The sequence below is a fragment of the Mus caroli genome, chromosome 1 (genome assembly GCF_900094665.2).
Source record: "Mus caroli chromosome 1, CAROLI_EIJ_v1.1, whole genome shotgun sequence".
Lineage (NCBI taxonomy): Eukaryota > Metazoa > Chordata > Mammalia > Rodentia > Muridae > Mus > Mus caroli.
In genome coordinates, this window is record NC_034570.1 from 82685087 (window position 1) to 82699190 (window position 14104).

The 14104-nt window shown below is 49.3% G+C and overlaps 1 protein-coding gene across 1 annotated transcript; it reads left to right on the top strand.

Moving 5' to 3' along the window:
- Nucleotides 1–1734: 1734 nt before the first annotated feature.
- Ackr3 (atypical chemokine receptor 3) lies at nt 1735–13333 on the top strand. The gene is made up of 2 exons (XM_021166426.1): nt 1735–1842; nt 11424–13333. The coding sequence occupies exon 2, from the start codon at nt 11450–11452 to the stop codon at nt 12536–12538; it is 1089 nt and encodes a 362-aa protein (XP_021022085.1). The 5' UTR covers nt 1735–1842; nt 11424–11449; the 3' UTR covers nt 12539–13333.
- The last annotated feature ends 771 nt before the right edge of the window (nt 13334–14104 follow it).

Genomic DNA, 14104 nt, shown 5'->3' on the forward strand with positions numbered 1-14104 from the left:
CGCACGAGGGCAGGTCTCTGCTTTGCTCCCAGGCAGCGCTGGGCTCTGGACAAAGGCAGTCAGGAACCTTCCCTGCGGCAGGATTTGGCCCCGGGCCTGGGCGTGCTGCGATGCGCAGGCGCTTTGGCATCCCAAACTGGGGCGTATTGCTAATAAGCAAATCGTGCCTGGTCTTCAGTGAATGAAAGCTAGAAGGCCTGGGGTAGTATGGCCCAGCTGGGTACGGAGGCCCCAGCCCCTTTTCTGACCCTGAGGCCTCAGAGGTCCCTGCCTGACGCTGTAGGACACTCCCTGTTCTTACAGACCCTCCCTGTTGACTCAGACCTCCCTCCCCTTGGGGCCACAGACCAGTCTTTGTGGCTGTAGGACCGCCCACCTCTAGCCAGACCCAGATCCACCCTCGAGACCACAGACCACACCTCTGGGCCACAGACTCCGCCCACGGGCCTCAGGGCCTCTCCCCTGCATTGAGGTCACAGACTCCCCACGAGGCCGTATGACCCCCCCACCCAGATCTCACACTACTCCTTGCAGACACACACCCCTCCCACAGCCCGGAAAGCAGGTGTGCTCCTCAGGAGCCCACTGAGCAGGATCTGCCCCGCCAGGAGCAAAGTGCAAGGCTGTTTAAACAAACCACCTCTTTTGTTAAGGTTTTTCCCCAGACCGAAGCTCTCTAGCCTACTTGAGACTGACCCCCAAGTCCTCGGGTTCCTGTGTTCAGCAGTCACTTTCCGGAGACTTAGAAAATAGACTCAGCAAGTGTTGGTGTAGGCAGATTTTGCGTACAGCCGGCACATCAACTGTGGGTGCTGTAACTGCCTTTCAGAAGTCCAGGGGGGCATGAGCGCAGAGTGACCACCAGCCCTTGGAGGGTGGGGGGCACTTGGGGAAGGCGTTACAGTGACTCAGCTTTAAAAGTAAAGATTGGGTCATTTTGTGCTTGAGTTTTACTAAATGGGGCATTGCAAGAGACACATTAAAAAAACAAACAAACAAAAACAGGGAATCTTAGCAATGAGCATCGCGATTAGAATGTAGATTTTGATAAAGATGACGACTGCGATAAAAGTTGGCTAAGCTCACAATGACGACTCTACCTCACCCGCGACAAGACCTTTTCAGTGACTGGCACTGCTCGGCTCCGTGGTACGCGGTCTTAATAGGGTCTTAAGGACTTTGTGTAAGAGTTCCAGCAGAATCTGGATCCAACCTAAAGGCACTTTCCCTCACCTCTGGGTGATGGCGGGACAGGGTCGATTAATCGTTCCCTTTCCAAAATGTGACTTCTGTTCAGGAGGCATCGACAAAGAAAGAGCAAGCTTGACAAACCAACATCGAAGTTCAGAAGTTCAGAGTAATTTGTCTTGGGAACAAAGTCTTCCCTGAAGCTACAGGCATTCAAAGGAACTCCCGGTGCTCATGGGATTATTAAAAGCTATACCTGAGACTGGATCAATATTCTATCATTTTGGAACGTCCTAGGACTTCTTTTGTTTTTTCTTCTGCTGACATTTCCCCCAATAGGATCTAGCCTTTGCAAAGGGAGGGATCTGAGGGTTCCCAAGAATGTGCTTGTGCAGGAAACAACAACCTAGAGAGGGTTACAGGAGGGCGTGTGCGCCTGTACAAGCCTGCATGCCTGCGCGCTGTGGTGGGAGGGGAGGGGCGGGAGAAGAGCCGAGGGTTGCAAAACTGCCACCTAGAGGCACTTTCCCGCAGTGTATATAAAAGGCAAGTCCGGAGCCCTGAGAGATCTCAGTTGCTACAAACTGCTCAGCACTGAAGGAGCCTGCAGCGCTCACAGTCAGGAAGGCAAACCACAGCCCAGGCAGCCCTGAGGTAAGTAAAAAAGCCTTGCTTCTGCGACAGCTTTGCCGAGCAACTACGGCAAGGGGCAGAACTCCTGTTCTTACGAGAACTGGGCTTTTTTCTGAGAACTCTTGGCTCCCTGAGCTGGGGGCTTTAGAGCCTGCAGGTCCGGATTGGAAAGCTCAAAGCTGATTGCACGCTGCATGCCTGCATTGCAAGCTACTGCTCCTGATTTGGGGGATCTGAGTTCAGTCACTTGTGGAGGGAAATCTCCGTGTATGTTTGTTTGTTACTGGACTCTGATTTGTTTCTGTGAGTACTTAAGTTCCAGGAAGCAGGGAAACTTTGCAGAGAATGTGGGATGCACCATTGAGGTTGCCCAAAGCCAGCGTAGGGGTGAGCTTGGCATCACTGTTTGCCCACTCCTACTTCTGGTTATCAGATTGGCTGTAAAAACCACAAGCGCACTTCCAGAAAGGCATGTGATATGTCCAGAGGCATCCTTCAGCGGACCAGACAACTGGGTCTAGGATGAGTTTAAACTCCGTGCTCTGTGGGGTGGGGATGGATTAATTCACAGCTCCTGAATTCTGGAAGTTGTAAATTGAATGTTAGCTCCTCTTCATCTTATCTCTTCATGGCACCCCTGCTAATCTAATTTTGAGTATTTATTGTTCTAGAAAGCGTTGTCCAACTTCAATTGGGTCCAAAAAAAAAAAAAAAAAAAAAAAGCAGACACTAAGAAATCTAGTATTTGAATTTAAATCTACTCTCCAAGTGAACTGTGAGTGTTGCTGACTTTTGTTAGGGTGCATAAAGGTTCGCTGGGTGGCTGGGAGTGAGGGAGACTCTGAGGTCAGGGGATCCGTGGTCAGCCAAGACTCCTGGCTGCTAGCTACTAGGAAAATGAGGCACTGTGAAAGGCAGACTGGCTGTCTCTTCCCCTTTCTCTCTGTCTCTCCATTCATTTGCTCACAAACAAGATTAATTAATTGTTTCGATGTGAGGTAGGATCAAGCATCTTTTTAAAGGTATCTTGGGTTAGTGGCATCCCTGAGACCCCAGTCTGTGCTGTGGCCAGTATGGAAACTTTGTTTTTCTTTGAAGGAGCAGATGTTGGCTTTGTGGGTCTTTATTTAGTTCAGGAGAATGTGGAGCTCAGTGGATAGGACCAGAAAGGAGGGGTGGGGGTGGTTCTGGTTTTTTGTGCCTGGCTTGTTGCAGATTATAAATGGATAAAGCCCCCAAGCCCCTGTCTTTCTCTCATCTGAATAGAAGCCTGCCCCAGATGGAATGAAAACTCTGTTTCTACCGGTAGCTGTGCACAGGCTTCAGCTTGGAAACATTTTGCTCTAATTTCCCCCAGTCTGAGCGGTGAACACTGTGTGCTCCTCTCTGCTGAGCTCAGCTGCTGCCTCCAGGAGGCAGCAGGGGCTGGAAGGAGCTGTCTGGGAGCAGAGGTGTAAAAGCTGGGGAAGTAGACTGCTTGCTAGCTGCCTGTTGGGTTCCTCCAGTTTGTTTTTAAAGGGGCATGCACAGTGCAATCACAGGCATACATTTTAAAGTTCCAGAAAGTTACACGGCTGCATGCTTGTGCTTAACTGAGTCAGGGCTTTGGAGGTGAGTTTATCCAGTATTATTAGCAAACCCTTAGGGAGCTAAGAAGGTATTATGATTTCTAATCGGACCCAGAGCTGGCCAAGGGTAGGCTTTCTAGATGGGATAAAAAAAGAAAAAAAAAAAAAAGAAGAAGAAGAAGAAGAAGAAGAAAGAAAGACCATGAAACACCCTGGTTAGTCAGAACAGTGGCTTTTTGTGTGAGGATTTGAGGCAGAGTGCTGTAATTTTCAAATCTACACAGGGAAGTTGGTTGCAGTTACTCAGAGCTGAGTCTGAAGGGCCACTCCTTTATAAACTTTTAGAGTCACTGAGGAGGGGGAACAGGCCCCAGCAACTTCAGAACTTTTCTTTTTCTGAGATTTTGTAGCAAACAGAATGGAATTTGGGCCCCCAAAGGCATTTGTACTTTTTAGCTAAGCAACCAGGGATTCTTAAGGACTGTCAGGTATTAAAATGTTTCTTGTTGCCTGTTAGGCTGGGTGCATGCCTGTGATTCCAGAACTCCAGAGGCTGAGGCAGGAAGATCGCTATGAGTTTGAGACCAGCTTGGGTTATGTTGCCTACACATTATGTCTCAGAATAAAATAAACAATAAACAAACAGAAAGTCTGGTATTTGAAATCTATGTGCTTAGATAAAATTGATAGACAGGTAGTAACGACTGTTTTCAAACTCCCCAGGCACTGGGGCACCTCTCTGCTGTTACAATGGAAGCAAACAGCCTAAAGAAAGAAGCAAGTGGGACCAGGTGTCAGGCAAGGATATTTTCTGCAGGGATTAGCCATCTGATGCCTTCCTTGTTAAAAATCCACTTACTTAGAATTGTTTGAAGAGAGATGGTTAGCCTGCACTCCCTCAAACTTCACTTTTCAAAGAAAAAAATTGTTTCTTATAAACACATCCCAGAGACTGTAGAATTTTATGGTGACAATTTTGCAGAGAACAAGGAGAGGTTGGCCGTGGGCAGTTTTATGTTCTCCCAGCCCACAGCTGGGAGATATGGAGACTGTCTCAGGGCCTTGAGCTACTGCAGGTGGAGCCCTGGGCAGCTTGGGAAAAGCTGCCAGCCTGAAGGTTGGTATATAAGAAGAGCCTAAGCTTTCTTAGCGTGGCTTGGGAACCTGGACCTCCTATTGTCTTGCCCAGGTCCTAAACTGGTGGGAATGCAGACTCTGGTTCTATCCTGCCAGCTGGCAGCCTTTGTATGGTACAGGGACATCTAGATCTCTCTGCTAGATGCAGCTCTGTTCCCTTGGGCTGAGCACAATGGCTCTGATCCGGTTTCTGGATGGGACATTCATTCTATCTGTGAGTGCTCCCATGGTAGTAGAAGGCTGTCTCATGTGTTGGTGGGAAGTTCAGCCAAGAACCCTGGGGATAGGTGGCCTGTATCAGAATCAGGGTGTGGATTTTTTCTCTCCGTATTTATTATTTTTTTGAGTTCCTGAATAATTCAAAGCAGTTCCTTACTTACATGAACTGAGGTCACTCAGGGCCACAATGAATGTGTGGTCGGGACAGCATTGTTTCTCATTGGCTCCGTACTGGGGGATAGACAAGAGTCCCTTTCTGCACTCAAGACTAGGATTTGCCTGGGTGGGTGTCACACTGGTTGGGTGTGGGTTTCAAGTAGACTTAAGTAGGGGAGTTGATTAATGGGCAACATTGCAGCCGTCATCTCTCTGATGGACAGTGGCCTCACGGTTCTGCAAAGGTGACGATCAGACTCTCCTGCTTCCGTGAAACGCTCTCTGTAGACTGTCCCAGCCAAATGAAAACACTGTGCCTGTAACACAGGACCCAAGTGGAAGCTGTTGAGCACAGCTCCTCCTGGCTGGAGCATGGACAAGCTACAGCCCGTTAGTTACTAATGTGTGCATCCCTCGTGGCTTATCAGCTGCCCTGAACTGTTTTCAAAGGTGTAGATAGGGAAGACAGGCTGGATAAATACTACCTCCAGACTTGAGTCCACAGAGAATTTCTCCAGGAAGTTCTCTGTGGGACACAGACCACACTTTGCAGAAAAGTAAACTTTTTTGGAAAAAAAAAAAAAAGAGTAAACTGTAAAGGAAGTTTTCTTCTTTCCTAGTAGGTTCTAAGTCCCTGGGGCTGGGATCACATTGTCTTATGTGGCTTCTGACCGGACAGCAAGCCTATTTATAGGGCATCTGGGTCAGGCCTTCTCAACTGTGTGGCACTTCTGTCTTTAAACCTTCTCTGTCCCAAAGCCATGGCGTTTCCTCAAACCTGCCCTGGCATAGATAGGTTAAGGCCAGATCTCCTTGCCCATAGGTCAAGGCCCACCTCTGTTCTCTTCTCTCCTTCATGGAGACAGTGACTTGCCTCTCATCGATGCTCTATGATGTCTCTGGCTTGCCTCCATTCTCCTGAAGACTCCCCACCTTACCACGGAAGGATGTACCCATGCCCAGGAGAGCAGTAAGCTTTTGTGCCTCCTGGATAACCTTGTTTGGATGGTGGGTGTTTGGGGGAGGTGGATATGGCTTGACAGCTTCACGTGTCCCAGAGCAGTGCCTTCAAGAGGAGATCAACTGATGTCAGCTGGGAAAAGGTTGCAGCCGAGTCTCTCTGGATAACCAGTGCACCTCAGGCTGCTGGCCTCCCCAGAGCACTCACAGACTGACTGAGCGCTTTTTCAGGTCACTTTGCTCCACTGGTTGAACAAAGGTGAATGAGACCCAGTAGGGAGGAAGTGTAGAGGTAGCAATGAGGAGAGCTTTGTGATGCACTGGGATGTGAAGCTTGTGGAAGGGAGGGGTGAGGCAGAGGCAGGCTGAGAAGGGTCTTCTCGTCTCCCATGGGATGTGGCGAACACATTGAGGCAATTTGGTGAACCTTAGCCAGGCACCTGAACACACTTGGCAGTCCCTCGGAGGATCTATCTGGGGATAAGGACATATGGATTGCAGCCCAAACCACCACCCCATGGAGACTCTAAATTTGGATGCTTCTAATTCTGGTGCTGTCCCAGCATGCTAGGGAGCTTAGGCGAGCCAGTTGAAAACAGCTGGATACCGCAGGCAGCTGGGTGTTATCCAGGACATTTTATGAAGAGTAGCGAACCTTAGAAGCGAGAGTCAGATCTTTGAGGAAGGATCTTCCTCTTCGCCGTTGGTCCTAGGAGTCGTGTGGCTGTGGACCCATGGCAGGGCTGGACAGATGGGAGTGCTGTCTGTGTGCAGATAACTGACAAAGTCATTGACAGACAAGAGTGAATGAGCTAGGAGTCGGCCTCTGGAGGAGGCTTTCGGTTTTAGTGAAGTCTGTGGTCCAGAAAAACAGAGCAGGAACCTTTGATGTGCAGTGGCTCATTCCCTCCCCTGTTAAAATTTACATAATTTTGATGTAAGCTTTGCAATAATTTGGGCGTTTCGGGAGGAAGGCAAGGCTGCCTCTGTGATTGCCTTCTATTTACTCTCCCTGCCCAAAGCCTTACCCTCATTGTGGGTCTTTGTGTCTTTCTATGCATGTATTTGCATATAAAACACTCATAATTTTGCCTTTTCTCCCACATCAATGGGATTGTGCTGAGGGCAGCGCATCTGCTTCTTAGCCTTCTTCTGCTCAGCAGCACACATTCATTTACTCCCCTTGTTCTTAAACCTCTCTCTCCGTCCCCGCCCCCTCTCTGCTCACAGCTGTGTTGTATTCCACACATTAGATGTGCTTGCTCGTCTGCTATAGTTGGATATTTATGCTGCCATCGGTTTTCGCTGGTAAACAAATGCCACTTCAGTAGATACCTAGAATGCAGGGTTGAGACCACGTGGGCATCTCAAGAAGTTTGTAAACTTGTAAAACCATACAATAAAGCCATCATTCTGAGGCTCTGTTCCTCCCTAACTCCCTGCAGTTCTGATCCAGGTGTGGTTCCCAGGAAGCATCTGAAGTGGGTCTCATCCATGCCTTCCTAGGGCTGGACTTTTGAGTGTTCAAAAATGAGGCCACATGCAGAGGACACCCCACAAATCACTCTTCACCTCTAGCCTAAAGACATCAGGGAAGGAACCAGGCTTGATTGGAGCCCTAAGTGACTGGGCAGGATGGAGAAACCTTTTTCTGGTCTCCTTGGTTGTCAGCCCTCCTTGTGGCCAGCATAAACAGCCTAGAGATGGCCAAGAGACATTAACTTTGGACTCAAGGAGCAGGTTTGTATGAAATAGAACTCGTTCCTCATGAACTTCCTGGGATCCCCCTCTGTCTGCTGGAGGGAGGCCAGGTCTCCATGCAGGGCTCTCTGGGAGGTGGCCGAGTCTCCCTTTTCCCCCACTGACCTTCACTTTCCGATTTCTCTGAGAGCTTTGTCCAGGACTGGAGTCCAAGGATCATGGGCAGATGTCCCTCAGTTTGCTGTGTCATGACTCTTGTTTCTGTCAAAAAGGCTGAAGGTTATTTGCTGAGGGATGAGCAAGAAACGGAGGAGGGCAGACATCACTGGTGTTAAGAGGGCCTACTCCTGATGTCTTGCATAGGTGCTGTGACTGCAGACCACACCCAGGTGACACGCAGCTTCTGTTGTCCCCACCAAGATGGATTGTCCTGTCATTGGCTCTTTTCTGAAACCATTCTTATTTGCTTCTAAGACCTAATGCGTGAAAGATGTCCAAGTGACGAAGGTCAGGCTGCGGGTGGCCCTTTGACATCTTCGTTTTTGTTTTCTTTAGTCGCTTGTTTGAAGCACAAAGGGTCTGGTTGCTGCCTTCTGCCTGGTCTCCAGGAGCCTTCTGTGGCAGGGAGGGGACATCCAATCAGGGGCAGTGGTTAGGATGAGGTTCTCTGCCCCTGGACTGTGCACTGCCCACTGAAGGTGACTGGTCGTCACAGTGCCACGAGGAGTCACCAGCTTATCCCTGTCCTTCAGAATGGGACAATAACAGCTCTGTCCCTGTCTGAGACTTTCCACAGTGCCAAGGGACCTCAGATGTAGGGATAAACAGGAGGCTGGTGATCTGTACCTGCCCCTGAAATACCACTATGATTCTGGGACCCAATGGTCATGTGACCAAGGTTCTTTTCCCAATGGTAAAAAACCAAAGGGCTGGATAGGGATCCCCAAGCCCCTGCTACCATCCACTGCTGCTCTAGAACCTGAGAGAAGCTGAGATTGGCAGATGCACATGAGAACAAGAGTTGATTCTGCAGGGACAGTGGAGGGATGCAGAAGGCAGATACCATCCCCTTCTGTCCCCTGCACTGCACGGGGCCTTCTTGGACCATTGCCAGGGTTAGGCGTGCCTGAGCACTGAAGGCAATGGAGGGGGTGAGGGGCTGCCTCCTGGTGTGGAGAGAACAGGAGGACAGGTTCAGGACCCAAGATCAAGCTACCTAGGCTTGGGGCCAGTTCTTTCTTTTGGTTTTCAGCCTCTATGACTGGCTACTAAAGCCATAGTCTGGACCAGTAGCTCAAGGACAGGCTCACACCACTGCCAGTCAAGCATCCTCTGGTCTCCAGGTCCCCTTGTAGTCCTTCCTTTATATAGTGTGAGCCTGGGAAGGTCTTTTTTCCAACCTCTGATGTTCTCTAAAGACTCTGGGTCAGGGTAGACTGAGAGGTCTGTTCAAAGCAAGTCTCCTGTAGTTCAGGCTGGACTTCTTAGAAAGCTGAGGATGACCTTGAACTCTCGATCTTTCTGTGTCCACTTCCTGACTGCTGGGTTTATATATGTGTGTCACCCTGTGTCTTATTTTAATGTAATAGAATAAGAGGAAAAATGGATCTTTGCCCTGGAGTCGTGCAGGACAGAATTCTTGCTTTGGTTCCTTCCCAGTCCTAAGTTCAGAGTGGAAAGTCAGTGCCAGTGTGTGTGTATGTGTGTGTGTGTGTGTGGTATGTGTGTCTCTATGTGTGTGTGTATGTATGTGTCTATGTGTGTGTGTGTATGTCTATTTGTGTGAGTGGTGTGTGTGTTGTGTGTGTGTCTCTCTCTCTGTGTCTCTGTGTGTATGTCTGTGTGTGTATTGTGTGTGTGTCTGTATATGTAGCAGCTCTAGGCAACTTGGGATTAACACTCTTTCCAGAGGCCAGTCTGGTCAGTTACAGAGGCCCCGTCTTTTGGAAGGTACTCTCTGCAACCCAGACAGCTGGTGTCCTCTTGTAGTTCTCAGGACTGGGACTTAGGACAGAACTGGCACTTTCTAAAGTATGTGGGCCTGGAGTCCACATGCCAGGACATCTCTGAGGACCAGCATCCTCTCCTACCATAGGAGATCCTCTGAATGGGAAGGGAATGAAGCTGTCACAGAAGACCAGATCTTCTATCAGCAGCTGAGGACACGGGAGTCTAGTTAGGTTACCAGGAAGCCCCCTCAGAGCTTGTATGCAGTCTTCTTTAACTGGGATTTAGGAGTGGGTCATCTGCTGTGGGTTGAAGACTTGGGGTGATTATGGGTGGCATCAGATGTCCAATCTCCTTTCAAGATCCCACTGCTGCTATCTTGAAGGAGAAAGCCCTCTGACTATCTGTCCTCCACCAGCCCTTGACTTTCCTTCTGCTGGATCCTTAATATTCCTAAGAGCACATTGCTGGCATTCTAGTTAGTGGGCTGGGCTTTCCTAAAGGGGATAATTGGCCACTTTAAACTGGACAGTCCTCTGTTCTCTCGTCCTGGAAGGTGCTGGATGGGAAGTTGTGTGGAGTAACTACTGCTTCCTAGATTCTGGGTTGAGCCCTCTGTCCTGGGGCAGTAGCCACAGGTGGTTAAATCTTAGCTTAGACATGACTGAGAAGCCATAATTCCAACCCAGGAATGTGCAAATCCTGGATTTGGTGGTTTTTCATACCGCAGGGTTAGCCACCGAGGCACTGACCCACTAAATGCTGTCCTGTGGGAGTTCTCATGCATAACCTGGAGTCCATCCCAAATGAACCTGAAAGACAAGCTTGGCTCTATTTCAGCCATCACCAGTGATAGGTGCCATCATTAGGACTGGATGTCTCTCCATTCTTGTCATGCAGTGTGGGTTGGGGGGGGGGGATGACAAGGGCAATTGTCCCAGAACTATGGACAGATGGGCAATAGAAGATAGCTCCAGGAAGTTCCTATAGAGTATGTGGAGAAAGCACCCTAGGCATAGTGCTACCCTGGAGCCAAATTCTCACTAGGTGTGATGTGATGACAGCTAAGTGTTGGCCTCAGGTCAGGCAGGTCAGTGGGGACGTCAATCAACAGGGCTCATCAACCCTCCAGAGATACAGCAGGTGGCTGGAGGTTTATGCACTTCCAGTCTTGGCTCCCGGCACTCTGGAGTCAATTGAGTGGGCAAGGAATGGGATGCCAGGCGAAGTCCGAGAGCTGGAGGCAGCTGGCTGGTTGCCTGCTGCTAAAAACTCCCAGCAAGCCCTGGGTCTGCAAGTTTGGGGTACAGTCCTATGGCGGGGCATTCCACACTTGCTGGCACTCGAGGGAGGCAGAGGACCCAGAGAGGATCCAGGTTGGCAGATGGATATTGCAAAGGGGGCTAAAGAAACAGTGTCCCATTTTTAAATGCAAATCGGGAGAGGATTTGGAGTGCTTCCATTAAGACACCAAAGCAGCACACTTACAATTTTCGTGCCAGGAGCAAACCAACCCTACCTCTCTTGGGAATGCCAGTAAAATGGCTCTGTGGACTCCTACTGAGTACAGGCAGGCCATCGGCACTGCTGTGGCCAGGGCTCTACTGTCTGACATTTCTTTGGACCCTGTATCATGCTGATTTCACACCTAGGACACAGCCAAGCTGATGCCTCCATAACACAGCCATGAAAAGCCACAGAAAACAAACACAGCCCCTCCCTAGCACCATGTAGCCATAGCTGGGCTGTGTTTGATTTTCTTTCTCGCAGCCTAAGGTAGCTGTTTGCTTTTCTCCTTTCTTTGTGAAGACATCTAGGAGCAAAAGCGAACCCCGTGAGCATCCTCAGTGTTGACTGAGACCTGAGGTTTCTCCTTGTGACAATGATGGTGTCTCCTGCTTGCCTTTGCTGTAGGTCACTTGGTCGCTCTCCCCAAGACCATGGATGTGCACCTGTTTGACTATGCAGAGCCTGGTAACTACTCTGACATCAACTGGCCATGCAACAGCAGCGACTGCATCGTGGTGGACACCGTGCAGTGTCCCACCATGCCCAACAAGAACGTGCTTCTGTATACCCTCTCCTTCATCTACATTTTCATCTTCGTGATCGGCATGATTGCCAACTCTGTGGTGGTCTGGGTGAATATCCAGGCTAAGACCACAGGCTACGACACACACTGCTACATCTTGAACCTGGCTATTGCAGACCTGTGGGTCGTCATCACCATCCCCGTCTGGGTGGTCAGTCTCGTGCAGCATAACCAGTGGCCCATGGGGGAGCTCACGTGCAAGATCACACACCTCATTTTCTCCATCAACCTCTTTGGGAGCATCTTCTTCCTCGCCTGCATGAGCGTGGACCGCTATCTCTCCATCACCTACTTCACCGGCACCTCCAGCTATAAGAAGAAGATGGTACGCCGTGTTGTCTGCGTCTTGGTGTGGCTGCTGGCCTTCTTTGTGTCCCTGCCTGATACCTACTACCTGAAGACGGTCACATCTGCTTCCAACAATGAGACCTACTGCAGGTCCTTCTACCCCGAGCACAGCATCAAGGAGTGGCTGATCGGCATGGAGCTGGTCTCTGTCATCTTGGGCTTTGCTGTCCCCTTCACTATCATTGCAATCTTCTACTTCCTGCTCGCTAGAGCCATGTCAGCATCAGGCGACCAGGAGAAGCACAGTAGCCGGAAGATCATCTTCTCCTACGTGGTGGTCTTCCTGGTGTGTTGGCTGCCGTACCATTTTGTGGTTCTGCTGGACATCTTCTCCATCCTGCACTACATCCCGTTTACCTGTCAGCTGGAGAATGTGCTCTTCACAGCGCTGCACGTCACCCAGTGCCTGTCCTTGGTGCATTGCTGTGTCAACCCTGTGCTCTACAGCTTCATCAACCGCAACTACAGGTACGAGCTGATGAAGGCCTTCATCTTCAAGTACTCGGCCAAAACAGGTCTCACCAAGCTCATTGATGCCTCCAGAGTGTCAGAGACAGAGTACTCTGCCCTGGAACAGAACACCAAGTGATCCATCACTCTGCAGAGGCGGGGAGGACGCATGCATGTTGCAAGTGGGGCGGCTGGGTCCTGTGGTTTCTTCAAGAAAGCAATGTAGCTTTGGGTCTGGTTGCTTGAGTGGTATGAAGAGGAGAAGGCATGTGACCATGCTTACTGTCTCTCATTCTCCAGCCAAGATGGCTGCCGCCTGGACACCCATCCTGACAGCTGGCAACTGGCAGCAGGCAGGGCTGTGTGTGCTGTGCTGTGCTGCGCCGTGCTGTGCAACCAGAGCTGCATATCAAAGCCAGCACCAGGACAGGCTCTTATGGACATGTGTACAGTAGAATCTTCTGTGTTTCTTCAAGTTTTTACTTGGTGACTTTCTGTATTTAAGTTTTAAGACTTTATTTTCTCACTATGGATGTACCTTATAAATGTATTTGAAAGCTAAATATATTTTAAATATTGTATGGGAGGTGTAAGGCTGTTGTATTCAGACCATGTAGGCCTCAGATTAGCTGGACTGGAGTTTTGACTAAGGATGACATTAATTGTTAGCTGATTTGAAATTATATATATAAATATAAATATATATATAAATTTATGCCAGTCTCGGCTGAAAGGTTTTATTTACAATAGTTTTATATCTGTGCAATGTTTAATGCTGGCACAGCATATGGAACAACAACTGCCCAGCAATGCAGTTTGTGACATGAACCATATTGTAGAGTTACACTTCGGGCTGCAAACCCGTGAACAAGGGAAACAGAGCGTTCTCTCGATTTGTAAGTTATTTTTTTAATAAAGATTTTGTTTCCTAAAACCTCATGTGTGCTTTGGGTTTGAAAGCATGCTTGGGCTTTGGATAGCATGCACAGCACTAACACATGGAAAAACATGTCAGACACAGGCAAGAAGAAGAAGATGTTCAGTGGGAGAGAACCACCAGAGAACCCAACCATGGGGCTGGGTGGATGGATCTGAGCAGGGTGGGTGCTATTCCTTGGTTCCTGAAGGAACATTTTCAAAAACATTTGAGTTCAGGGGAGGATGAGCAAGTCAGAGGTAGGTGCATTTCAATGGCTGTTGAGTGAAACTTGCTGTAAAAGATGTGCTGCCCACTGTCTACTCAGGAAATCATGTCCTTATCTTAACAAACATCTGCCTGCCGTCTTCCCCAGCCACACATGTCCATCAGACCATCCTGCTGAGGGCGTGAGGTTAGGTGTCAGCGAGCTGTGTATGCTGTATAACTCCCCAAGCCCAAAGCACCTTCAGGCCCAGCATTCTAGAGGCAGAGGCAGGTGGATCTCTGTGAGGTTGAGGCCAGGGCCAACCTGATCTACACAGTGAGTTCCAGGCTAGCCAGGCCTGTGTAGTAAGTCTGTGTCTCAAAAAAAATGGCTTTGGATTCCTCCTAAGGGAATGCAGGGTGTAAGAAAGTTCCTGGTCTGTGCATTAATGTATGCTACAAAGAGTTTGAAAGTGTCCTTTAGAAATGGGGGTTCCCACCCTCACTAATTCTCCATGAAGCTAAGGGAACACCAGGAAGGAGCTCAGAGATAGGCTGGCTCCCTAAGCTGCCTTTACCTGT